This window comes from Amblyomma americanum, chromosome 7, assembly GCF_052857255.1.
Source record: "Amblyomma americanum isolate KBUSLIRL-KWMA chromosome 7, ASM5285725v1, whole genome shotgun sequence".
Taxonomy (NCBI): domain Eukaryota; kingdom Metazoa; phylum Arthropoda; class Arachnida; order Ixodida; family Ixodidae; genus Amblyomma; species Amblyomma americanum.
This window is the reverse complement of record NC_135503.1, coordinates 30,453,047-30,477,210: the sequence shown is the minus strand read 5'-3', so window position 1 is coordinate 30,477,210 and position 24,164 is coordinate 30,453,047. Positions and strand designations below refer to the sequence as shown.

Genomic DNA, 24,164 nt, shown 5'->3' with positions numbered 1-24,164 from the left:
TCGGTTTATTCGAACTGACGCTTTGGTTCAGTCAACGCCCAAGTATAATAAAACTTGCTCCCCCTGATTGGAAAGCCGGCTAATTCGAGCATATATGTGGTCCCCTTCAAGTTGAATTTATCGAGAGTGGTCTGTGGCAGTGCGCGCTCAGGGTTCGTGACGTCACACAGTTTGCTAATCGATGCAAAGAGATAACGGTACGCGAACAATTATTGTTTTTATTTTCGCTCTTAGTTACGCGTTTTGCCTACCGTGCTGTGAAGTTTCAAAAGCGTAAGCATTGCCACAGCCGATAGGCAGCGCCGACCTTGCTCACGTACTGCAGCAGTGGAATTGCGCTGAAGCGCCGATGGTGGCGTCTCCATCCGCCCAGCCATCGCCGTGCCGGGCCGGCTCGGATGTGTGCGCTGTGTATATAAGAAAAATAAAAAATAAATAAAGGGATGGACGGAAGAAGCCTGCGTTTTAATGAGATAACCGGGGCGGCTGCGTGTCTGGCGGACGTCATCCGTCGTCCCAGCCGCGCCGTGCCGCCGACGAGAGCCGGCCGGTCGATTTGTTCACTCTCCCGCGATGCGCAGCTTTCGCGGGAGGAGAGGGGGGTAAGGTTGGGGGGCAGAGAGCGGCCAGCTGCAGTCTCTCTAACGGAGGAACGTGAACGTCTCAGATGAGTCTATAGCGAAGGAGGGCTTGGGAAGGTCAGGAGTGGTCGACTGTCCTGTCTGTCTGTGTTCGCGCACCCCAGCCGCCGTCCGCTACACTCGAACGGACTTCCCGCCTCTCTTCACCGGCGACGCCACATCGCCGCTGTGAATCTTGATGAGGTGCCCGACGTCGCCGAGTGCCGTCTTGGAATGCTCTCGGTTGAGAAGCGGGGAGGGGGGAATCTCTTGTGGTCTGGTCGTTCCCGTGCGCGCGTTGGTCGATGGGGGGATGGCGGGATTTTTGCTCGCGCCTTTTTCTCCTTTTGTGTGTGGTCTTAGGGGAGTCTGGGCGACACTTTCGTGTATCTGTGAGCTTCAGTACGGGGTAAACGGGGATGAGGGCACTGGAGCTCCCGCTGTCGAATCCCTTGCGATGTCGAGCGTCGGTTTGAAGTTGTCGAGGGAACTGTGAAGAGGTTTTTTGAAAGGTCGCCTTTTTTTTTAGCTGCTTTTCTTCGGGTTTGAGTTCGTTCTTGCGTATGTCGTGATTGTGGATCACAAAGAAGAATGAAATGCCCTGTTGTGTCGCTAGTCCTCGCGTCGGGCGCCGGATTGTTTGCTTACATTTGACAAGCAATGAGCTCTCTTAACAATAAGTATAGCAGTTGCATACAGTCGTGGAAAAAGTTTTACGGAGAGCGGATTCGCGGAAAAATATAAAATGCACATGTGATCATACCATGTGATGCGACAAATCTGCGTTAGCAGTATTTTTCGATAGCATAAGAGCCTCACGTTCCCGCACCCACTGGTGGCACCACACTTTGCCGCCTACAGGGCTGGTGTACTCGGGTGTACAACCTGCCAAGGCTGATACACGCAAGAGCCAGTTGCGACGTGCCACCTGCCGCGGTTGGCAGGCGGCTAAGTGAAGCGAGAGGAATCCCCTTCTCTACTATAGTCGGATACAACTCAAGAACGAAGCGGTTTTCCCCGTCAAAGTACCCCCTTCCAGCCAATGGCGTCGGCCAATTCTCATGATGCTTTGCTAGCGTGACATTGCAGGAAGTGGTAAATTAAAGGAGATAGTCCCCTCCCCTAATGGTTGGGGATAGCCCCCCTCTCTGCATTCTCGCGCCGCTCCCTGCATTGTCACACTAGCAGACTCGTGAGAATCGGCCCAGACCAGTGGCTGATGGAACTGGAGTAATTCTAACAATTCAATGTTTTTCGATGATCTTCTTGCCCTCCTACGCAGCAATGATTTGTTTGTTTTTTTCTCGCGCACTCTCGTCCCGCAAACTGTTGTCTATGTTGGTACCCCTGGCAAGCCGAACCTCCCCCTTGGTAATATCTCTTATTTTCTGGTCATAAGTGCGATGGTGTCGAATTTGACGACATTAGTCGAACACGTGCCTTTGCTACCCACTCAGAGAACTTCACGAGAATCGAACAAGTGACTCCTTTGGAACTAATCTTGTTCAATACCTGAGGACATCGGTATAGAATTTAGTCAAATGCATTATTGGAACCTTTCTCCAGACTTCTTCGCTGCTCTGTAATGTTTTAAATCCGTCCATGCGCTACTGACGTGACGAAACCGCCACATAACCTCTGATAACAAAATCGACCACTGGTAAATTTGCACTAACCGGAGGCTAGCTCGCGTGCATCTGCGCGAGTTGTGTTGAGTTTGCCTCGGGCTGTAACTACAGCATTCTGAGAATAGTGCACCGGGGGACGGAAGCGCACCTTTCCACGTCTACCGGAGCACCTGCTTTTTGCAGTGCGGGTAGCGCGCGTGCTGGTGCTTATCCTTTCCGCTGTTACGAGCAGGTGTTTCCAGGTGCTTCCGACAGTCTGTCGTGTCAAGTATGGCGGCGTCCTTCGATATTTTTAGGAAGATACATTCCGCATTTTGACTTCGCCGTAGGATCTCTCACGCTGTTCCATGACTTCGTAAAAAGGCGCAGCCGGGAAACATAACCCGTGGAACACCGTTTGTATGAAGGTGCGCTGCTGAAGCCGCAAGCACGGTGCGATGTAAACAGTCTTTGTTTTATACACTATCCGAGCAAGTGCACCTTGAAACCGCTGCGCGCTGGCGTTCAACAAACCGCGTGCGTTCGCTGCTACCGCCGTCGACGTGGAACACTCTCTTAACGCTGCATTAGCGCCCCCCCCCCCCCCCCCCCCTTCTTTCCTTCCGGAAGCTTCCCGCAGGCAGAGTTCCTTGTCCAGACAGAGCACCCTCGCGTGTTCGGCGCGATACGTCCCCCGCCGCTTCCTGTCTCGGCGACGGGCAACGCTGCCGCGAAAGGCGCCCGCTTGTCGGGGCAACGCGTTTTCGTTCGAACAGCCTAGCACCGCCAAGCTTCGGCTTTCTCTCGCCTTTTGCGCCCGCGTCGGCGCGGCTCCGTGAAAATCGCAGCCGCGCCGCTCTAGGTTCAAGAAGGGCTCGAGTGCGGAGGCAAGAAATAAAATGGGCAAGGGTGGGGAGGAACGGGTCGATTTCGCCACAACGAGCCGTGTAACGTCGCGGGGGTCTCTTTGTGTGTATATATACACGGTCGCGCGTTAGTTGCGCGGGCGGGGAGTGTGTGTGTATACTATATATGTTCACGCCGCTGCATGGAGTGCTGCTTTTGACGGCCTCGCGCTGGCTCTGTACGCTCTCACCGTTCGGAGCCTCTGAGCTGCTGCTGCTGCTGTTTGGGGGTTGGCAGCCGGGATTGGTGGTCGTGTAGGACGCCGTTGCGTTTTGTATGCGGTGGTTGTGCTTCTCTACTTGCGGCGCGTTTAGAAGGAAATAAAACGCGCCGGTTAGGGAGGGCGTGGGGCGCGTGGTCAGGGCAGGCTGCCCGCGCTTTGCGAGTGGCTGCGGCAAGCTGTCCCTGGTTCGTGGGCTGCCTTCGGTGCTTTCTAGGTCATCAGTTCCGACCGTGTTGTTTTCGAGCGCGTCCGTCGAATCCCGTGGAAGGTAAAATTTCGGCAGGAAGTTGTCATTCGAAGATTATAGGAAGCCGAACCCTGTTTTTGACTTGGAAGTTTGTTGAAGAACCCAAGTCTGCGATAGAGGCAAGGAAGAAGAGGGAAGACGTGGAGGTTAACCACACTCGCGGTCAACTCTCTGTGGCACAACAGCAGAGGCTAGGCAGGAAAGGGAAGAAGACAGGGCTTTGTCGCCGTGCCGTGGGGAGTGAGCTACCCGTCCTCTCCCTCTGCCGTAGCGACCTCGCATCGTCTCTTCAACTTTCCACGTTCACCCCGCTCACCCATAGCCCGAATAACCCGCTTCCAAAGGCACTGGGACAATGGCCCGTCTTTTCCCCTTTCATCTTTCCTGCCTAGCCTCTGTTGCTTTGCCACAGAAAGTTGACCGCGGGTATTGAAAGAGCTTCCGATTGTCTTGTCCCGCACTGGAAGATGGGGAAGAGAGGGGTATAGGGTAATCATGAAGGAAATCATGCGACAGAGTCACAACCTGTCGCGCAATCTTGACGCCTTCTGGAACCGGAGCAGCGCCTGACAAACCTTCAGGGCTGACGATCGATGTGGCCTCTGTATTTTGTTCTCCGTCGTCGGGCGAGGAGTCGAGGCAGTCGATTTCATAGGATAGCTATTGTCTTTCGCCACATAACTCACGGAATTCACAAAGTAGACGCTCTATCGTCTCAACGCAGTCGCAGGCATTCTAGATACGGCTCTGCGATAGTGTTCAACAAAATTCCAGCGCGAAGTTCGAAGTTCCGCAGATTTCAAATAGAACGCGCGGCGCAGGTTTCTCTACCACGATTTACTTTTGAATGTTCCGCTTTTAAGTATAGTGTGTGCTGCGAAGACATTGAGATACTCGATATGCATTGGCTGCTCCGTTTTGTCATGCGCTCCAAGCTCATTCTTGCTTGGGCGATTTTCACAACTTGATCCTAAACTTGTTTCTGCAGTTTCGGTCGGCTGTTCCTGTAGAAATCGACCGCACCTTTCGCGAACTACCTTTTGCACGCCACGTTCTGGCCCTCCAGATAAGTCAGCAGGGCATATAATCGATTGGCCGTGCTGCTGCATAACGGAAGATGGCGCGCATAAGATGCTCAGTGAGCTTGTGTGGCAGCTCATGAAATTCACGTGTGCCGTTGTGCGCTCAGTCATTCGACTTATGGCCTGGGGTTTATACACGAGGTGCCCCACGCAACCTGAGCCAATAGCTCAGGAATAAGGAGCGCGCGTCACCGTAGGTTTGACACCTTTGTTCGAGGTTGCGTAAAAAGCCAGCAGGAGGGTTTTCACTTCGTGCCAATTTGACCCCACAGCGGGAATGTATCAAATGAATTTTAAAAATCGTGTGGATGTATGCCGGGGCGGTTCGGTTGGGAAGTTGTTGCGAATCGTAATCGAATTGTAAATGTAATTTTAATAACGGAATGGCTTTATCCCGAGTCTTTCTGGTGATCTGAGTGAGGAACGTAAAATATAAAATGTCTGCCCCTGCTGACTGTTGACTTGGCGAGGCTCCCGCAGCCGCCGGAGCTGTAGCGGCGCTGATGAAGATCTGCCTCGTGCAACAGATAATGATTTCGGCAATTGGCCTAGCCAGCAACGTCAACAGCTCTCTCCTGCTGCTCACCAGCCGCGGCTACCGGGACCTTCAATAAATGTGGGTCCCGGTAGCCGCGGCTGGTAAGCAGCCGGAGAGAGCTGTTGACGTTGCTGGCTACCGGGCTGGTTGATGAGAGCGTTCTCTGATGCGCGAGGCAGATCTTCATCAGCGCCGCTGGCGATGCCAGCGCCGCTACACAGTCACTATCAGCACGCTGATAGTGCGAGTGCCGTAAGTATTTTTCTTCCTTCGGGGTTTCGCGCTTTCTGGTCTGTCGCCCTCTCAAACATGGGTAAAAAAAATTGCAGGCACACCCGGGATGCTCTAGTGCTACTCTTGCAGAAATGCATTCTCGTCGATTGAGCTTTTAGTTGGCGACGAATTACCGCTCCTTTTGTTCCCTCTTCTTTTTGACGGCAGTTTCCATGGAAGCGTCTACTGCTTCTTCCCTTTCTTCTTCTTTCTGTTCTTCCATGCTCACCTGGATAATGTGGATAACATGTCATCGTATACCTGGGCTGCCATGAGTGCAGTGCTCACTATACGTGACCACGTGTAGTGCCTTATATACTGAGCGTTTATATGAGCCCGACAAAAGTCGTGCCGAGTAGACTGTCGGGCTGAAATCCGGCTGTCGGGCTCATGTATACGCTTAGCGGGTCGAGCTAAGCGACCGTCGAGTCGGGATGGATCAGCCCGACTGCAGAGGGTGGTTTAACTCGCAGCCCCCTCCGCAAATTAAACTTAATTCTCTTTCACGCTTGGGGAAAGCATTTTCTGAGGGAAGAACAGAAACGGGCGCCGGTTTACAACTCGTGCGGTCGCGCCTCGCAGGGTGCGACTCGCTAGTATCGAGTTCATGTAAACAGACAGTCATCGAGTTGGGTTGACCTTGCTCAAATCGACTCCTGACTCGACCCGTTGCTGTCGGGCTCATGCAAACAAGAGTCTTCGACACTGTAGTGTCGAGTTCATGTAAACGGAGAGTCATCGAGTTCCGTTGAGCTTGCTCAACTGGACCCCAGGATCGACCCGCCGCTGTCGGGTTCATGTAAACAAGGCTAAAACATCACTGCTCTGTAGGACCGACGCAAGAATGTGTCCGCGAAAATGTGGCCTGCTAGCCGAAGGATGTGTTTTTCCAACAAAGTTTTACATGCCTTCATTTTATTTTTTTACTTATGTGAATGGGTTGTCCGTCCTGAAATAGAGGATTATACCCTCGTACTGATACTGTTCCGTAGATACACAGGGAATCAACTCAGCTTAATCTTTTCTTGTTTCTCGCAGGTGGGCGCTTGAATGCCAGAGGAGGCGACCTGGCGGTCCACGAAGCTGCGAAAATGCGCCAGTCGACGGCCTCCCGGAGCCAGCAGCGCGGCGACTCGTTGCGGCGCGCGTAGCTGTCGCCTGCGCCCCTAGTGCGACTTTACGCCACCCGTGCCTTGGCTTCGTTTTGTGTGCCTGCCCGTGTTCGTGCCGAAGCTTTTCCTGGTGCCAATATATTTACCTAGTGCGAGCGCAGTGAACCACACTTCGCAACGAAGTGACGGTGCCGCCTGTCTGCGTCGACGCTTTCGCCAGCCAGCGAGTCTATATCCCACGACGCACCCAACTCCGAATCGAAGAGAACTCGACCGGATTGATCGTTTGGCGCAGGAGCGTCCAATACGAGCGTGGTTCGATTGCGACGAATGGCACAGAGCAGGCTTCTGTGGCGTGTTTGACGTCATCTCCTCACTGTGATGGCCTAGGAGTGATACGACCAGTCTCTTGAGCTCAGTAGGACGTATAAGGAAGAAACAGGGTACATGTACTCGTAGATAAATATTATGTACCGGTGGTGGCTTGCCTTTCGCAAGTGCTAACAGCAACAGTTGCCGCTTTGCGTCGCTGATAGTGGCTGACAAGCATCTCGGAAAGCCGCTCATCGCACGGCCACGCACCTTTGGCTGGTCGCCCGTACCACGTGACACCTGAGAGCACTTGTGAAGAGATCGCTGCTGATTGTCGAGATTGACTGCTAGTCAGTCGCCCTGTGTCTCCGTGGACGCATCTTTCCTCGCGGAATTGTTATATTGTTGTGGTACTGGCGGCACAGCCACGGTGTTGTGTTTGTGTGTTGTGTGTGCCTTCGGTATTCACCGCGGATCATTGCCTGCATTGGTGCGGATACGCCGCCGGCCGACTGTGCAAGTTGTTCCCTCTCGAGTCTCGCCGCGAGTGACGCAGTTTCTCATCTGAAGAGTCTGTACCTAGAGAGGTGCGTGCGCGGTGCTCCAAAACCGTTTCACGTAAATAGGAGAAACGCCGGGCTTCTACAAGCGGTGTTCCGTGTGCGAAGCGCAACTGTTGCAAGAGCTGGACGCGACATCAGGAGCGAGAAGCGTGCAGTGGGGCGCCGAGGCGTTTTTCAAGTTCACTGCCGCTAGGTGAGACCAGGTTCCTCGCGACCCTCGGAGCAGTCCTGCAGTGCTCACTGAGCCTGGTCTCGAGCGAGGGCACTGAAGACGTGCCTCGGGTCCGCAGGAGCGCGGAGGCGGAGGTGGCGCCGCGCGGCGTGTCGGCGCCGAAAGTCTGGAGTGTCGCTTCACGGGCTGCCTGCCATCCGCGTGCCTACCCTCTGCAGCAGCGGCTTCGGCCGTCGTCCGCGCGGCTGTAGGGTGCGGCGCTCGCGTGGCGTCTTGCAGCGGCAACGGCTCGTGGGGGGGCCAACAGCACCGGGGGGGCCCCGATGCGAACCGTAAGCCCGCCTGGGCCTCGGACGGCGGCGAGAGACCAGCGGCCTGGCCCCGGCCTGCTCGGCTCCAGTGCTCGGCGGTCGGCGGCGGCGGCCGAGTGTTCATGACGGCCGCAGACGCCGGCAGGCCCGGCGGTAGTGGACTGACCCCTAGCCCGGGCGCCGGAGGACTCGGCGCCATCTCGGGCCGTGCCATGGATGTGGACTTGAGTCACCTGACGCTGGCCGAGAGGGAGGCCATCATGACCGTGCTGCAGCGGGACCAGGCGCTGCGCAAGATGGAGGAGCGGCGAATCTTGTGAGTGCGCAACTGTTTCCCCAACTTTCGTAGCGCAGCTACTCCGCATTGGGCGTGGGGAGGAGACAGCGCGCGAGCACTAGAAATGTTCGCGTTGCTGCTTACCAACGGTCGGCCACTTCAGCGCTGGGGACGTCCGTGCTCTGAAGGAATTTTCCTTCTTCCCTTTTTTTTTCTTTCTTCCGAGCATCATGCTCAATGAAGAGTGGTAGGTACCGAGGCAAATTTATTGATATAATGATATTTTATCCACCGTGCCCTCTATTCCCCAAATAACTTGGATTATTGGGTGTTGCCCGCATAGCATCGCAACAGGTGTTATGTTTCCCGAAGCTGACATTTCTGCTTCACGCTAAATTTTGACGGCATTGAGACAGCAAGCAGTATGCAGTGCAGTGCACAATGCATAGCCGCAGCTGTGACGTTGAGCTTGCCCATTTTTCCCACCGTTCGCTTTCGTACAAGTGTACCTGCTATTTCGCGTGGAGCCGTCGTTGACGAAGTGTTATTGTTTTTCACATTTTTTTCCCACACACTTGAGACGCATGTACATGAGTCATGGGGGATGCGGCTCAAGGCAAACCGCTTGTATGGCTGCACCGCACTACAAGCATAATGTTAACGTATTGTGGAGAATGGACACACAGTAAAACACGATAATAACAGGAGTAGTAGGAGGCAGTGCAGCAGTGTACAAAAAAATTGGCATTTTTACGCAATGGCCCCGACTGGTACAGTACATGTATATGTAAATGTCACCGCGTGTGACCCGTGACTCCGCAAGTCTTGCTTTTTTTTTGCTTGTCAGTAGTAGAAAAAAAAGTCCGTTTCATTTTGAAACTTACGAACGCGATTTTAATTCGCTTAATATAATATAATGCTTAATTATTAACGAGATAATCAGGTAGTAATATTCGAGTGCCGTTATATAAATCTACGGTATTTCGATACAACTGTACGTCAAATGGTAGCAGGTCTTTTTGTCTATTAAAGTCTCCAAATTCGTTCATAGTGAACATGCTGCTGTTTGAAAGCCTCAGTGACGAACCTATTGTTAGAAAACATTTCTTGAGCTCAAAACGAAAAATTTGATGAGGGGTATGTCATGTTTCTTGGAATGCATATTTAAAAAGCGAAATGATGTGAACAGACGCTATAGTCCTTTTTTTGCATCTTTAGTGGCGTTTGTTTTGGAAGTGGTTCCTCATACAAGAAAACTACAGTGCTAGCGGGACCGTATCTACTTGTTAATCCTGATTGATGCGTGATTCCTAATCATATAACTTTTTTACCGTCGCGCTAGTAGTTAAATTGCGAATACGTTGGGCGTCAGCAAACTAAATCGTATATTTCTAAAACGGCGCACTCTTAAAGAATTTTATCGTCAGACGAAATTCTTCGGGGCTTGGAGGTTTTGTTCAGCCGTTCTCGAGCGTCGCTGCGAGATTTTTGCCATTAACATGTAGTCGTCGATCTTCATATTTTTTTATTGCATCGTTAATGCCCTCTCCTCGTTTTTTGCCGTCACTCCACCTGTCGTTCGCACTGTGTGTTTCCTCCTCCCCTAATTGCCTTCACCGTCCAGAAATAAGCTCTATTAGAACCTGACCTCCTTCTTTTTTCGTTAAAGAAGTTAATTGCAGATTGCTCAACTACTTTCATTTTTTTTTTTACTATAGCTGCACTCTTCAGCACTACTTGAAATTGTTCAAAAGGCTTTCACTAACTCGCTGATTCCCGGACAAAATAAAGCCTCGCCGGTACCTGAGAAGAAATAAATAAATAATTGAATGCAAACAAAGAAAGTGCGAAAAGGTAAATACCCAGTGAAAAAAAATGGCTGCCCACATTCCAGGATTCGTTAAGCACAGCACCAGGCTTACATTCAAAAGCACGTTCAACAGCAGCGGATTCGAGCAGTTTTTTTTTTTTTTTCAGTTGGACAGCCGCCTCAGAAAAACTAATCAGGGTTCGCCCGAATTCGTGGAAGGTCTTGTTCGGGGAAAAGAAGCGAAATGAAGTTTGTTCTCCCTGTAAGAAGTTTAAGAGAAGAAAAGAATGTTCGAAGAACCCAAAATGCCGCACTTCTATTGTTCTTTATTTTATAAGCCCTTATTAACATATGTAAGAAGTCTCTGAGAGAAAAGATAAGAGATGTTTGAAGAGGCCAAAACGCCGGCGGCACGACTTTATAGTCCCGACAGTATTGAAGAACACGTTTTTATTGAACATTCTTTTCTTAGTCCAGAGGCCAGTGTTTGAAAAGTGAACCTATTTCGTCTGCCTAACGCCGTGCGAATATTCGATTCGTCGTTTCTCGTTTTGGCCAATCCTTGTGCGAGGTGATTGGAGAACAATGCGCTTTAGAACATTTCTGTCGTCTGCGATCGAGTACATGCGTGTAAGCTGGGCGTAGATATGAAGGGGATTTACTGCTGCGTAGAATTGGACTAACCGGTTTATTTTAACGAGTGCTCGCGTACTTTAATAAAAGGTGCAACAAAACCTTCATTTCAGTAAAAGGGCTTCTCAAGAACAGGGTTAGTAACTGTGGAACTCATTGCCACGCCTTGCTGACGAGACACGCAGACGGCAGCCTCACACGTTCCGCATTTTTAAGTGTTGTGCTCGCAGACTTCACCCATTTGTCCTGTTCCCGAGAGGCCATTTGACCACATAAGAGTTCATGTTCGCTAACAGACGTCTCCCATTTTGTACTGAGGCATTGGCAAATTGTTTGGTTGCTAAATGTCTATGACGCGATAGCGTTAACGGAATAAATACCCATATATGCGGAATACGTCGTCGTTCTCTATATTCACAATTTCCCGGCAGTCCTCATACCGCTCCTGGCGCAGTGGTGCAGCGGTTAAGCGATGCGCCACTGCCCTGCGACGACAGGTGCTATACGTGGGGCTTGTGATACCCAGGTTGCTGCTCGCGAGCAACCTCTCGCGACCATTAACTGCTACCTGCCACGGTTGTCAGTTTGCTCACAATCCGGTGGACAGGTTGTGATGACGTCACAAGGTCACTTGATCTAGGTGGCCCACCTTGGTTGCCGGAACGGGCGGTTCCTCCTGCTGTTCCGGCCGCGATGCATCAAACGGTCGCCGACGCCGAACAGTTTCTGTAGCGAAAGCTACATTGGCCACGAACTCGCAGTTTCGCCGTGCTCGCACCGCATCACGTGACCAACCGCGTGACCAGCCACGGCGCCACGCCGCCGGCAGCTGCTCCGCACCACGTGGCCGACCACGTGACCACTGTGGGAGCCACTGAGACCCCCCGCACACTCACTGAATAATAATAATAATAATAATAATAATAATAATAATAATAATAATAATAATAATAATAAACCTGCGTCGAGGCTGGGAATCGAACCAGGGCCTCTGGTGTTTGAGGCGGAGACGCTACCAAGGTGTCGCCGCGCTTTCGCTACGTATATCATGGCCTAACAGAGACATCAATTTTTTCCCACATGGGGGAGCTTACGCTGTCGTGTTAAAACAAGCGCGTTTGCGAGTAAAATGGTGGCGAAATAGATTTCACGATCGCTTGTCACTGCACAGCAGCGAGTTCAGGGAGATATGTTTTTTTTTTCCGCGTACATGTGCTCACTCTCACTCACCTTTTCCTTAAACTTTGTGGAAATGTAGCCACTCTGAAAGCTGTTTTTTTTTTCGCCGTTTTGCTGCGAAACGTACGCTTTCAAAGTCGTGCGCGTGTGTACTTTAGTGACGTCACAGTGAGCGTAATCCACGCGTAGGCGCTTCAAGGCATGGCGCCCTCGTCACCGTTCGTGTGGCATCATCATCGTAACATGCACATGGTTGTAGTCGAGATCTATTCCATTTTCCCTGCGCCTCTTCCTCTCCCCGCTGCGGGTCGATCGAGGGCGAGGAGAGCAAATAGAGTGCTGGAGGCGAAAAGAAAGCGCAGCAGCCCTCGTCCTGCCGTTGCCGACGAGGCATGCCTAAGCCTCGGACGAGCCTGGGGCCCTGGATGAGCCTCGGGCACGCGCACACAATTTCGAATAGTGCTCGGGAGGACACTCTCTCTTATTTTTTTTTTTGCGGGAAAAATAGTGAAAAGGTGGGGGGGGGGGGGGGGGGGGGGGAGGGGTCTGGCTTATTTGCATCTGGCGCGCGCGGCCTCCCGCCGGAACCTATTTAGCGCTACTCAGGCCATGAGCACTCGCTCCGGTCCCCTCACCCTCCTCTGCCCATCATCCACTCTCCTTGGTCGGCTCATCTCAGCGGCCCGCCGTGAAACCCGAGCGCAAGAGAGACGGCGCTGACCGTGTTCCCACCACTTTTTTTTTTCATTTTTTTTGTGCACATTTCGTTTATATATATTTTTTCATTGTCTCCTCTCCGGTTTAGTGGTGTACCTTCTGAACAGAGTGAGATTCGCTTTTCGCGATGTGCTTCAGTTAGTTACTTTTTTTTTTTCTTCCGTGGGTGAGCGGTGGGGGAAGAAACAACGGACTGTGGAGACTTGCACCAGCTATTCCGAATGCGAGCTGCATTGTTTCCAAGACACACATTGTGGATTTTAGCGCATACTTCGGATTTACGTATTACGTTTGTTCCCGTCCATTCCGTCGGATGGTTCGGCCTTTGTTCCAGGATTTCAAATAATTCTCTTAATTATTTAGCCGTCCGGATGCTTTGTTCTGGGTACTGGAAGCGCGCGCGGAGGAATGATTACTTAATTAGTCGCTGCGGTGACAACCACTGGCTCGCTGAGTCTATTGATGAGTACCGCGAAATACACCCTCACCTAACGTTACACCGGGCTTACTAGTAGTAAGCAGTCTTAAGATAAAAAATAAAAACTGCGAGTATTGTGAGCGCAAGATATTCAAAGAGAGATGCAGAAAGCGGCACTAAGTATATACGATTCTTTCAATATGGCTAGGGAGCGGAAAGTGAGCGCATAGATGAGTAAAATTAAGGTGGCTGTGGCTCTGAATAGAAAGCGAATCTTGGGCTCTAGCCACAGCATTCTAAACAGAAAGGAATAAGGGAGTAACTACTCATTCGCATCCACCCAGACGCAGCCATACGGCTACAAAGGAAAGCTATACAGGTTTCTCAGAAACTTCGTAGTTAAAGAAAAATTCGTCCTGGTCCGGGGTTCGAACCCGGGACCACCGCTTCACCGGAGCAGTCGCTCTACCAACTGAGCTAACCGGGACGGCAAGCTTATGGTAGGGCGAGAGCGAATTGATCAATAACTCGAAGTGGGAACATTTGACCAACACCGTTCCCGCTTCGAGTTACTGATCAATTCGCTCTCGCCCTACCATAAGCTTGCCGTCCCGGATAGCTCACTTCGTACAACGACTGCTCCGGTGAAGCGGTGGTCCCGGGTTCGAACCCCGTACCAGGACAAATTTTTCTTTAACTACAAAGTTTCTGAGAAAGCTGTATAGCTTTCCTTTGTAGCCGTATGGCTGCACTCGTGTGGATGTCTATGAGTAGTTACGCCCTTATTGCAAATTTACACCACCTTGGGGGATTCCCCTAAACATCTGACCTACACAGAAAGGAGTAAAAAAAGGAGTGAGCTGTCCTCTAGCGAGTGCGTTCCCCTTTAAGGGCACTCCCCTTATAAGGGAGTGAGGAGAAGCTCCCTTAAAAAGGGGAACTTCCCCTCTGGGAGGGGAAGCTCCTAGATGGGAACTTCCAGAGGAAGGAAGCTAGGGGACAGCTTACTTCTTTTTTTTTTCCCACGTAGGCGTATTCGTATTAAGGATGTGAGGACGAACACTGAGAGCTAACGAATGTCTGTATGGGTACGGATTACAACTTAGAGGGCTTTTTCTGTATAATGCACTGTATTCCTTTATCGAGTATCTGTGCAATAATTCTACGGTCCTTGGCTTGTCGTGAGACATTGTGGGTTACGTTCGCTCCGTGAAGCCCTGCATACAGAAGTTCCTTCATTGAAGACACTAAAGAATGGCGAATCGTTTTTTTGTAATCGTCTGCGTCTGTTTAGCTCGGGAACGGCGCAGTCCGCGACCCGGGATCTCGAAAAAGAAGGGTTTGCCGTTGTGAAGAAATAGGCTCGTTAATTTATGTTCACGAATTGAAGTTTATTTCACTGTCATCCAACATACTGCGTTCAGTCATATGGGGCTTCACTTATGCATCGTGTATCCCGCACCATTACTCTCCAGAAAAGAGCATTGAGAATAATAGCGTCGGTAGCTTGACATTCATCAGAGCCGCTACAGAGACCTTAACATCATGCCTTTTCATTTAATTCGCGATTAGAATACCGCCCTTTCTTTCACTGTCGTAGGGGCTGAGTTCTTGCCTTGGCCTAATTTTTTTTTCTTCGAAGTGAACTACTCTCCGTGTTTGGAATTTTGCTGTATTATGCCGCCCATTTTTTTTTCTCTTTTTTTCGCTCGCTGTTCTCACGCAGTGCAATCTCGCTTGAGATCCCTGTGAGAGCGAGCTTGCACAGTCACTCCCAGGGAATTCATTGCTGCGTCGCTTTCGTGCATCTTTTCTTTGTCCTCCTCTTACATTTTTTTTTTCTTCCTGATTCTTGTTCATTCCCTGTACTGCCACTATTCTCGCTCCTCCTAATCCTGCGCAGTGCCGCTTGCGGTGTAAGTGCAGTGTGTCATTTATTTTTTTTTGTTTCCCCTCACCATACGCCGCAGCCCAGAAGTTTGCCGAGTGAAGCCCTTTGCGCGAACAGAGCTACATGTATGCGCTTCGAGCGATGGAGGCACACGCCAAAAGAAGGACGAAATAACGGCGCGCAAAAGACGGACAACCGCTTTTCGTTTTCTTTGCCTTCCGCCTTTCCTTTCAAACTGCGTGCATCTGGTTTCTCGGACCCCTCTGCCTCTCTCGCTTTCCTTTATTTATTTTTCCCCCTTTCGGTCCCCTGTGGTGCCGACGTGGCTCGCAGTGTGTCTTCTCGGCATTTCTGCCCAAGTCTTTCATCGCGGGGCCCGCTGGCAGCAGGGTGTCCTGCCTGGAGGAATTGGCTCCGGCATATAGCTCTGCTCGAGGTTCGGGGAATGGACGACGCACTAAGAAGTACCGTAATTACCCGATCGCAACGCGCACCCAGTTTTCGTGCTCGCGGAAACTGAAGGCGCAGAAAAGGCACGCACAAAACACAAATAGAGCGGTGACTTGCACAGATCGGGCGGCGTAGCGCCTTCAGCCATTCAGCCAAACCCCAACTTCCGGCCATCATTGATGGTGCAACGACGCTTGGGCTGCTCCTAGCGCGGTTTCACCTTGACATACTATACTATAAAGCGCTTGGAGTTGTGAGGCTCAGTTTTTGTTAATGATAATAGTAAAAAAAAGCGCGTGTTAGAATCTGGTTAATGCGGTAGGCAGAGGCAGGCATGCCATGGGGATGAAGAAAGGAACACGCCACTGACTCCCATAATTGGGCGCCGGCGGTGACCTTTTTTATGTCTTCCGAGGCCTTCGACATACTATATACGTTCTCGCTTTGGGCGAGCTCTTCGTTTCGTGAGGGTTAAAGCCTGATGTCCTCGGTGCCCCTTTACGTCCTTTCTACCTTTCTCTCATTCTCTCTGCTGCCAGTCATTTGTCCGCGATTTTCTTCTTCTTTTTTTTCTCTCCGCGGTTTCGGCCGCCCCAACAATTGTGGGAGCCTTGATGGAACTCTGCGCGAAATGGTATACTGCCTCTGTACAACTCGCCCCCCCCCCCCCCCCTCCTTTCCATTTCTCTGGAGATGTGTTTCGGGTGCTCGAGAACGGCACTTTTGTAGAAGGCCATTGAAGGCCGCTCTCCCTTGCGCGGAGGAAAAGCTCTAGCTTGGCTTGAACTTGACGCTGTATAAGCAGCATATGCCTTGTCTTGTGAATTTTTGCACTCTCCGTATCTTCAAAAAAAAGCGCTAATAGCTATGCATGCAGTTAACTCCAACTAGACCAACTTTCCATCTTGACGGATAACAAGTCGTGCGCTGAAAAAAAAAAGCAAAGAACTAATACCTCATCTGATTGGGTCCAGCCTGAGCAGCACTTAGCATACTCTGGCTCGGATCTTGGCGCGTGAACTATAAGTGCTAAGTGCCGCTTACTTTTTTCTTCCCGCAGCTGCCTTTTGTCTTCCCTTTCATGATAATGTGCTTTCATTAATTCATTACGGAATGGGTGACAAGTACTTATTTTCTGTGTCTTCCTAAGCAGCGCATGTGCGACTTTTGTGTCACCGTCATTTGTTAAGGCCTAGAGCGAGCCTGTCAAAATAGCGGCCTGCAATTAAAGCTTCCTCATTAACTAGGACAGGCTGTAGTATTGAGCGTAGACGCTCGGGTTCCCGGCCCGCGCCAAAAGGTGCTGCTGCCTCATTAGGCTAGCGCCCACTGTGTTCAAAAAGCCGACGTCGCTGGCTTGTGATAAGGAAGTTTTCGCAGCGGCATATATTTTTTAAGCGAGATTTATTGCCTCAGGGCATCAACGATGGGCGAAGGTGTGATGAAAGATGTAGTAGTGATTAAATTAATGGAAAAAGGATAGCTGATTTGGTGAAGTCCAGTAGAGAACGATGGTGTGGTCCCTGCGTCCAGGCAGTGTATGAAGCAGGGTTGCTTGGTGAAAGACCCGCTACCTTCAGGTGCCGGATCCTTGTAGGCTTGGGAGCTGGGCAGTCCCGCAGTAAGTGATGAATGTTGGCTTCAATGTCCTCGTGTTTGCATATGGAACACCCAGGCCGAGGAGACAAATCTTGGTACTGAGGCCACTTCTGAGTGACGGCAGGTGTGTTAGGGCAGCCCCGACCCGGATCCTCCTAATCGCAACCTCATCTGCACGGGTAAGACCGCGGGGGAGGGTTACCGCACATGGAGGGATTAGAGCACGTGAGCGGCGCCGGAGGAGTCTCTTTCTTGATGAAAGGAGGGTGAAGTTGTCCAAATGAAGGAGCCGAGGCAATGACGAGCCTGGAGTCGCGAGGCGGGTGGCTAAATCTACCTGGCTTTGATAGGTCAGCAGATCCTGTGGGACCCACTCAATACGCACTAGCTGCGGGATGCGTGCCGCGAGCCGGTGGATGCCCTGACATATCTTGGGAAAGCGGCTAACACGTCGTAGCAACCGGACAACTTGAAGGGCGTCAGTGCGGATGGCAACATGGGCCGCAGGGAGCATAGTTATGTCGGCCACGGAGCAGAGTGCTTCTTGAACTGCAACGAGCTCAGCACAAAAGGACGAAGGGGGTTCCGTAAGCTGAAGCCAAGAGATTTGATTCAGGGCAGGTCTGCACGGGCAGTAGTAGAATGCTGTTTTTGCGCATAGTTGAACGACGAGGTGGAAGTCCTCCTCTCCTTTGTTTCGAACAACCCTGGGTACCTTAACTAAGGAAGAGACTGAAATCAAAGAGTTTTCTTGCACTCCGATTGCCCCTCCATGTCCTCCTGCAGGCGCTCGAGGAGACGTCGTCAGATGCGTTCATCGGGCCACGTCCAAGCGTAGGGTAAAAGGGCCGACGAGGGTTGACGAGTGAAGGTAGTGCGCCAAAGGGTGGGCGGGAGGGGAGCGGGGGGGGGGGGGAGGGGGGGAGGGGAGGGGTTAGTCTCGGATCGCGTTGGGCACAGCTCTGTTTACTTGGTAGCGCGGAGTCGGGGCCTCATTATCTGACGGCTCAAGAATCGACACCCATCTATATAGACGTCTCTTGGAGACCTACGCGGTGGATAGCACGAATTCTCCCGAACTCCACCGCTCAGCTCCTGCAAACGCTCATTTGTGTCGTTTCGTAGAAGTTACTAATACTGCAAGACAGGCGAATCCTTGCTGTGTTCTGAGCCAACTCTAGCATGAGGTCAAGTGATTTCCATTATGTGCCATATCTGGACTGTGGTCGTTAACAGTCGTGGCTTGCTCCTGCAGAGACGCACGCACGCACGTACAAAATGTATTAGCGAAAGGCATGGAGCACAAAGGTGAAGAAAGGCGTACACTACAACGGAGGCGTACGATCATCTGCCAACTGGCCCCGCTGTGTCCGTGAAATCACTCTCACTACGACACTGCGGTGCTGTGGATCTTGTTATGGAAGCTGCAGGTACGTGCAGCTCATGTGGGGCTGCATTCGCAAACCTTACGGTCCCTGTGATTGGCTTGCATTTTGGCTGCCGTGATAAACACGACCGAACAGCGGCGAGAATTAGGGTTCGGTGCCGGGCTAGCTCATGCCAGATCCCGCTTTAATGCGTCACAGCGAGTATTTGGATAGCCGAAGTATGGGTTGGTCGCTTAGGCAACGACGCGCACAATAGTCTGACTCTATCAGTAGTTCAAGCATATGCCGCCGCATTCCGCAGGGAATGTAGGTTAGCCGGCGCCGAATGACTATGTGGTTGGAAACACAGTTCTCAGAGCGGGGAGGTCGGTTGAACTACCGACGACGGCGTATTTGCAGTTATCAAAAAGGCTGTCAGTCATTTTTTTTTTGTCTGAGGGAATGGTGTGTGAAGTTTTCTCCTTCCATTTCGCTGCAGAACAGCAGTGGGCTCGAGTCTTGACACAAAAGTGCGCTTGAAGTACGGCAGAATGCAAGACCCTCTTTTCAAAGCGCGGTGTCACAAGGCGTGGTACTGGTCTCCAATGTTGCTCGGGGTGTAGACAAAGCGTCGAGCCTAGGAGAACTGCGGAGATCGTGCTTCGAACACGACTTGGCGCGCTTTTTCGGCTTGGGCACCCAGTCAGCAAAACGCAAAGCGACGTAGCAGCAACAAGAGAGGTGGATTCCGGGGTCGAAGTGAATGGACGGACAACGACAGCGGACGGGGCCGTTCGTCGCTGCCCTGAAGGCATCGCCGTCGTTTCGCTGTTCTCCGTTTGACGCTCGCCGTTTCGAGCGCCCCCATTCTTCTCCCCTCCTGGCAATTTATTGCCCCGAGAGCTCCTTCCTTCAATACCTTTCCTTGTCGTGTTAGCGATGAAAGGCTGACAAGTAGAAAGAGCGACGCGTTTCTTTTATTGGCGGATGTTTTTCGCTTTCCAGTGACGCAGTCTAGCCGCGCGATTTTTTCTCTATTTGCCCTAAAGCTCGATTTCGCCCGTCGGCGACGGAAAGTTTTGGGCTGACCGTCGTGAGCGTCTCTGAATGCTTGCTGAAAGGCGCCGCGTAGACGCGCGCGAAAATCGGAGGGACATCACGTATACTCTCCTCTCTTCCTTCTTTCTTGATATGTTTCTTTCTCGCGTTTTTTGTTTTTGTTTCTTGAGTTTGTTTTCTAGGAAAGCGAAGATGCATTGAAATGGCCTGTGCGCGCAACGGCTATTCTTAAGGGGGCCCGGCATTTCTGCTGTTATTGCGGAAATAACGTCAACACCGAACAAAACGAATTGAAGAGGAGCGCTAGAGGTTTCTGTTGCTCTTGTTTATTAAATGAGGTACTATGCAACTAAAAATGAACAAGGTTCATTCTGTGAATGAGTATAAACCAAATCGTATGGGCATGAGGATGTTATATTTATTTTCCTTTGTCGCCCAATCTAACCAGTGTACTCATAGCATTGCTTTTCGTCCTTGTGTATAAGCCTCCTTACCTTGTGCCAGCGACGGCGTCTGTAAGCTATGCGTGTAGAATGACGACTAAACAGCGCGAACTGACCAACACAAAGAACAAACCCACTGCGCGAGCGCCTACTCTCAGTTAAACAACTTATTATCAGGAAAGGCTACTGGACAGTGGAGACAGGCGCTGACTCTCAAACACTTACTTTTGAGGACAGGTTATGTTTTCTTGGCAATAACTAGCATAGCCGGGGGCCAGCGCTCGTACAAGTGGCCTTCTCGTTTTTGGGTTCGTCTCGTCGCACTGCTTAGTCGTTTTCGTGAATTATCGACATCTTAGAAGAAAGACAGCTCACAAAGAGGAGGAGAAGAAGAAGCAGACTTACGTGAGCGCTGACTAGCAGCTGACTGTGTTTAATGCGTGATCGTATAATTACACAGAACGACAGACATAAAAAATGCACAGGAGGTCGAAATTTCCGGGGCCCATCACCACGGCGTCCTCGTAGCCTGAGTCGCTTTGGGACGTTAAACCCTCATAATTCATGATCATATAAATACACAGAACGATGACGCATTAAATACAATCAGTTGATATAGCCAGCGCTCATGTATGGTCTGCTTCTTCTTAAGGTTAGCTTTGGAGGAAAGGAAATGGCGCTGTATCTGTCTCACGTATAAATGTCTCGTCTTTTTCGCGCATTCTTCTAAGATGTTCAGTCACCAATTCGCCCAGCAACCCACTCTGATGCAATTATCGGCAATTTACTCAGCTTTCCGTTTTTACACAAGACTTCGGCACTGTGCAAGATAAACGCATTCTCCGTGGTTCGCCAGCCTTCATTTCAATACCCAAGAGCGCGTGCGGATTTCATAAATACGCCGTAGAAGGGGCTCGTGTGCAGTGTTGCGTTCTCACTCATGTCCACGTGGCGGTAAGGAGCAGGGAGGTGATGTAGTATAGTTGCCATCGGCTCCGCGCGGTCGCCACTTTCTCCGCACACTTTTTCTGCGCCGACGCGCTTCGGGCTCGCGGATTTCCGCGCTTTTGTCGACGCGCGCCCGCTTTTGGGGCCCGACGGCCGCGCCGTGGTCCGCAGCCCCCTGTGCGCACCCCCACGCACTGGAGCGCTGCGGTGGGGTTCGTCCGCGGGTCCGGAAAAGCACGCCTGCATTATGGATGGCCCTGCGGCGGCGGTGGCGGCGGCCGCGAAACGAGAATGGCGCATCGGCGTCGATTATTCATGAAGAATCCGCGCTTTATTTACTCACCCCGCACTTCCCCTGCTGCCCTTGCGAGACACACGGGGAACCGCGCATCCAGTCGCGCGATTAAATGTGCAAATTGCCGCGCGCTGTGGCTTCTAAGCCGCCGTCATCGCTGCGCTTTCTGGCCCGTTGTCTAACGACTTTTTTCCGTCTTCCCTAGTTTTTCTGACGCCTTTCGCATTAACTGCGAGCGCGGTCTCGCGTGGTACGTTTATTACTGAATATTATTCTCGCTTTTGTTATTACTCATTATATCAATTTTATTACTCTTAGAGCCGGGCAAGCGGGTCAGGGGTTAGTCACTGGCTCTCTTACACAATTTTGAGCGGATGTTGGCTGACATGTGACAGAAAAACAAAGGTGAATAAATAAAAATAAAGAATTCCCAAGGAGCCAAAGGCGCTAAACACGAATGTGATGAGCGCCCTGTGCGGTTTTTTGTTTGTAAGTGAGGATCGCATTGCTCAGTTTCAGGCTACACAAACGGGCCGCGATGAGGTTATTCGTTGGCGCTCCCCTTTGTCCGTTGAATGTTGCTCAAGGGATGTGAGTACGGATTGAGTGCGTTCAGTGCGGCTGGTTTTAATTTTTTTTTAGTGCGATAGCATTACGAGAGCCACGAAGGCGAAAACTTGTCGGGGGTCGTCTGCGTCTGTATGAAAGCCTTCACCTGCCAACCGTGGCAGGTGCTGTTTCCCTCTTTCCGCCTTCCGCCTGCTATCCGTTCCCCTTCTTTACTCCCCCTCTCCACTTCTAAGGGAGAGGCGGGAGACGCCGGACTAAGAATGGCAAAAACGAAAATGACTAAGAATGACTCAGCATATATAATAAAAGCAGCGATACTAATAGAAATGGAATTAGAACAGAATTAGAATTGGAATAGATTGGCCAGTGATAGAAAGATGCCGTCGAATTTCCCGCTCATAAATGAAACTGATGTCCCCCTAAATTTTTTTTTTTGTCATTGCTACTAGACACTTCTTTTTTTTTTAAGTGTACCAGCTTGTACAGCGTGGACCGTTCAGTACAGGTGTAAAGGCTACGGGCACATATTGTGGCGAAGTAGCTTGAAAGTGGAACAAAAGTGCCGAGGTATCATATCGCAGTCAGTTGAACAGCAGTATGATAGAACACAGATGATTCATTAACGTGGACGGCATATATGGTACTGGGGGGGAGTCGGCTGAAAGAGATAATGCGCCGAAAACAAAAAGCAGAAGATACTCTCAAATGTTTTGCCGGTAAGCCGATCACAGCCTGCTTTTCCTCCTGTTTCATCCTTCTTTCCGCGGTAGCCTTTGTTTCGCCGTTGTCGTTATAGCGTCGAGCGCCAGCCGTTGTCGGCTCACCCGCTCGGTCAAAGACACCAAATACAAACGATAGAAAACAAAACAAAAATTCAAGACGGCGTGCGGTATTGCAACGTCGCCCGGCTCGGTTTACTGCCGGATATCGCCGGCTACACGCACACCCTGCGATGCGTAATACCCGTGGATTATAGACTAGACACCGGACGGCCGAAAGATATACTCTCGCGAAACGGGAGCAGAGACCGCGCTATTCCCTTCCGGGTCCGTCTCTGTATAGCTGGGCTAAGCCTTGGGCAGCGACTTTATTATCCTTTAGTGTTGTGCGGACGCAAAGCCAAGCCGAGCCGAACAGAGCAGAACTCGCGCTCTTTCCAACTGTGCGCCCACGACATCCATCGCGTCTGCTCGTATATGTAAAGGCTCCGTGGGAGGCTTTTGAGCTGTAAAGATGCGACCGGCTTGTATGTATGGCTGTGTGTGCGTGTGTGCGTACGCGTGACGTGCTTTCCCGCTGAACGCTCCCTGTACGCGCGGCACGTGCCTTGTACACGGTGGCCCAGCTAGTCAATAAGGCCGGGCTGCGCGATGGACGACTTGCTCGCTCGATCCCTCATCATTTTCCCCGAGGTTTCCTGTCTCTGCAGGCGTGGTGTGCAGTATATAACGCTGGACGAACCCACTTACGTCTCGTCGGCCCGCCTTTCTCTGTGTTCTGTGTGCGTACACGTATATATAAACCTCCCTCCCGCGAGGCGGCGATTGCACTTGTTCGATGTGCGCTGGTGATTGCTCGTTCCAGACCGCAGCCGACGTAGTACGTTGCCGCGCTTGGGTGGGCCGGGGCGGTTGTGGCTTACGCGCCTTTTTCCTCGATCTGTCATTTCGTCCATATTTAGAAGTCGTCGGAGAATCGTGGGCGAGTGTAGCGATTGAGCGCTCGCTGTGGGAGCGTTCGGGTTTGGGAAATGTCGGCGCTATATTCGAGCTCCGTCGTTGCGTGCAGCTGTTAGCGGATCTCTGAGCCGCTTGGGAAGTCGGATCGCGTGCTTTTTGTGTTTTTATTTTTGGCTAGCGAGGTGACGACGACGGCTGGTAGGTCTGTACCGAGTGGAAAGTGGCAAAAAGATGGAAGCACGCACACGTTTTATCGCCGTTCGCCGCACACGCAAAGAAAAATGAAGACAAGAAAAGAGAATATACTGGATTGATTACTGGATCTCGTGGTTGAAGAGATGACTTCAGGTAGTTGGCCGGACGCACTGTAAGTTATTCACGTTGTATACCCGTGCCTCACGCGCACGAGAAATAGTAGTAACTGCTTAAGGCCTTAAATTTGTTAAAGCCTTTATTTTCGGAGTTGGTGCTGCGTGTCCCCATTTGATGTCATTATACGAAATTCACAATGACTATAACGCTTGCAAGGCGCTCAAACATTTCACCGGAATACATACAGTGCTAATGAGCACACTATCTAGGGAACGTTTTTCAAATGTAGTTTAAAATTACTTTCCCGAAAATACCGCTGTTCTTGTGTGAAAAGTGAAAAAAGTGTCCGTGAACTCGCTGTCAGCACACAAACAGAGAGAGAGAATCTGTCAGAAGTGCTTGTAAAAATGTCGTCCTTCGCATCGAAATTGCAGTAGAGATGCCTCCTCTGACTGAGAGTTATGAGTTAACCATTTGCAACTGATCAGGGAGCTGTTGCTAACAAAGATGCATGCTGACTGCGTGTGGAATAGACACGAAGGTATACACCT

At 51.2% G+C, this 24,164-nt stretch overlaps 1 protein-coding gene and 1 non-coding gene across 4 annotated transcripts in view; one reads left to right on the top strand and one right to left on the bottom strand.

The window, feature by feature from the left end:
- The window catches only part of LOC144098769 (uncharacterized), a 413,922-nt gene that overhangs the window by 98,842 nt on the left and 290,916 nt on the right, over nucleotides 1-24,164 (top strand). For all 3 annotated transcript variants that reach the window (XM_077631635.1, XM_077631633.1, XM_077631634.1), the window contains exon 2: nucleotides 6,535-8,282. In XM_077631635.1, coding sequence (XP_077487761.1) covers nucleotides 8,089-8,282 — 194 coding nt within the window. In that variant the 5' untranslated portion in view covers nucleotides 6,535-8,088. The remainder of the gene's footprint in view (nucleotides 1-6,534; nucleotides 8,283-24,164) is intronic.
- On the bottom strand, nucleotides 13,414-13,487 carry TRNAT-GGU (transfer RNA threonine (anticodon GGU)). Its single transcript has one exon. It is a non-coding gene; the product is annotated as a tRNA-Thr (tRNA).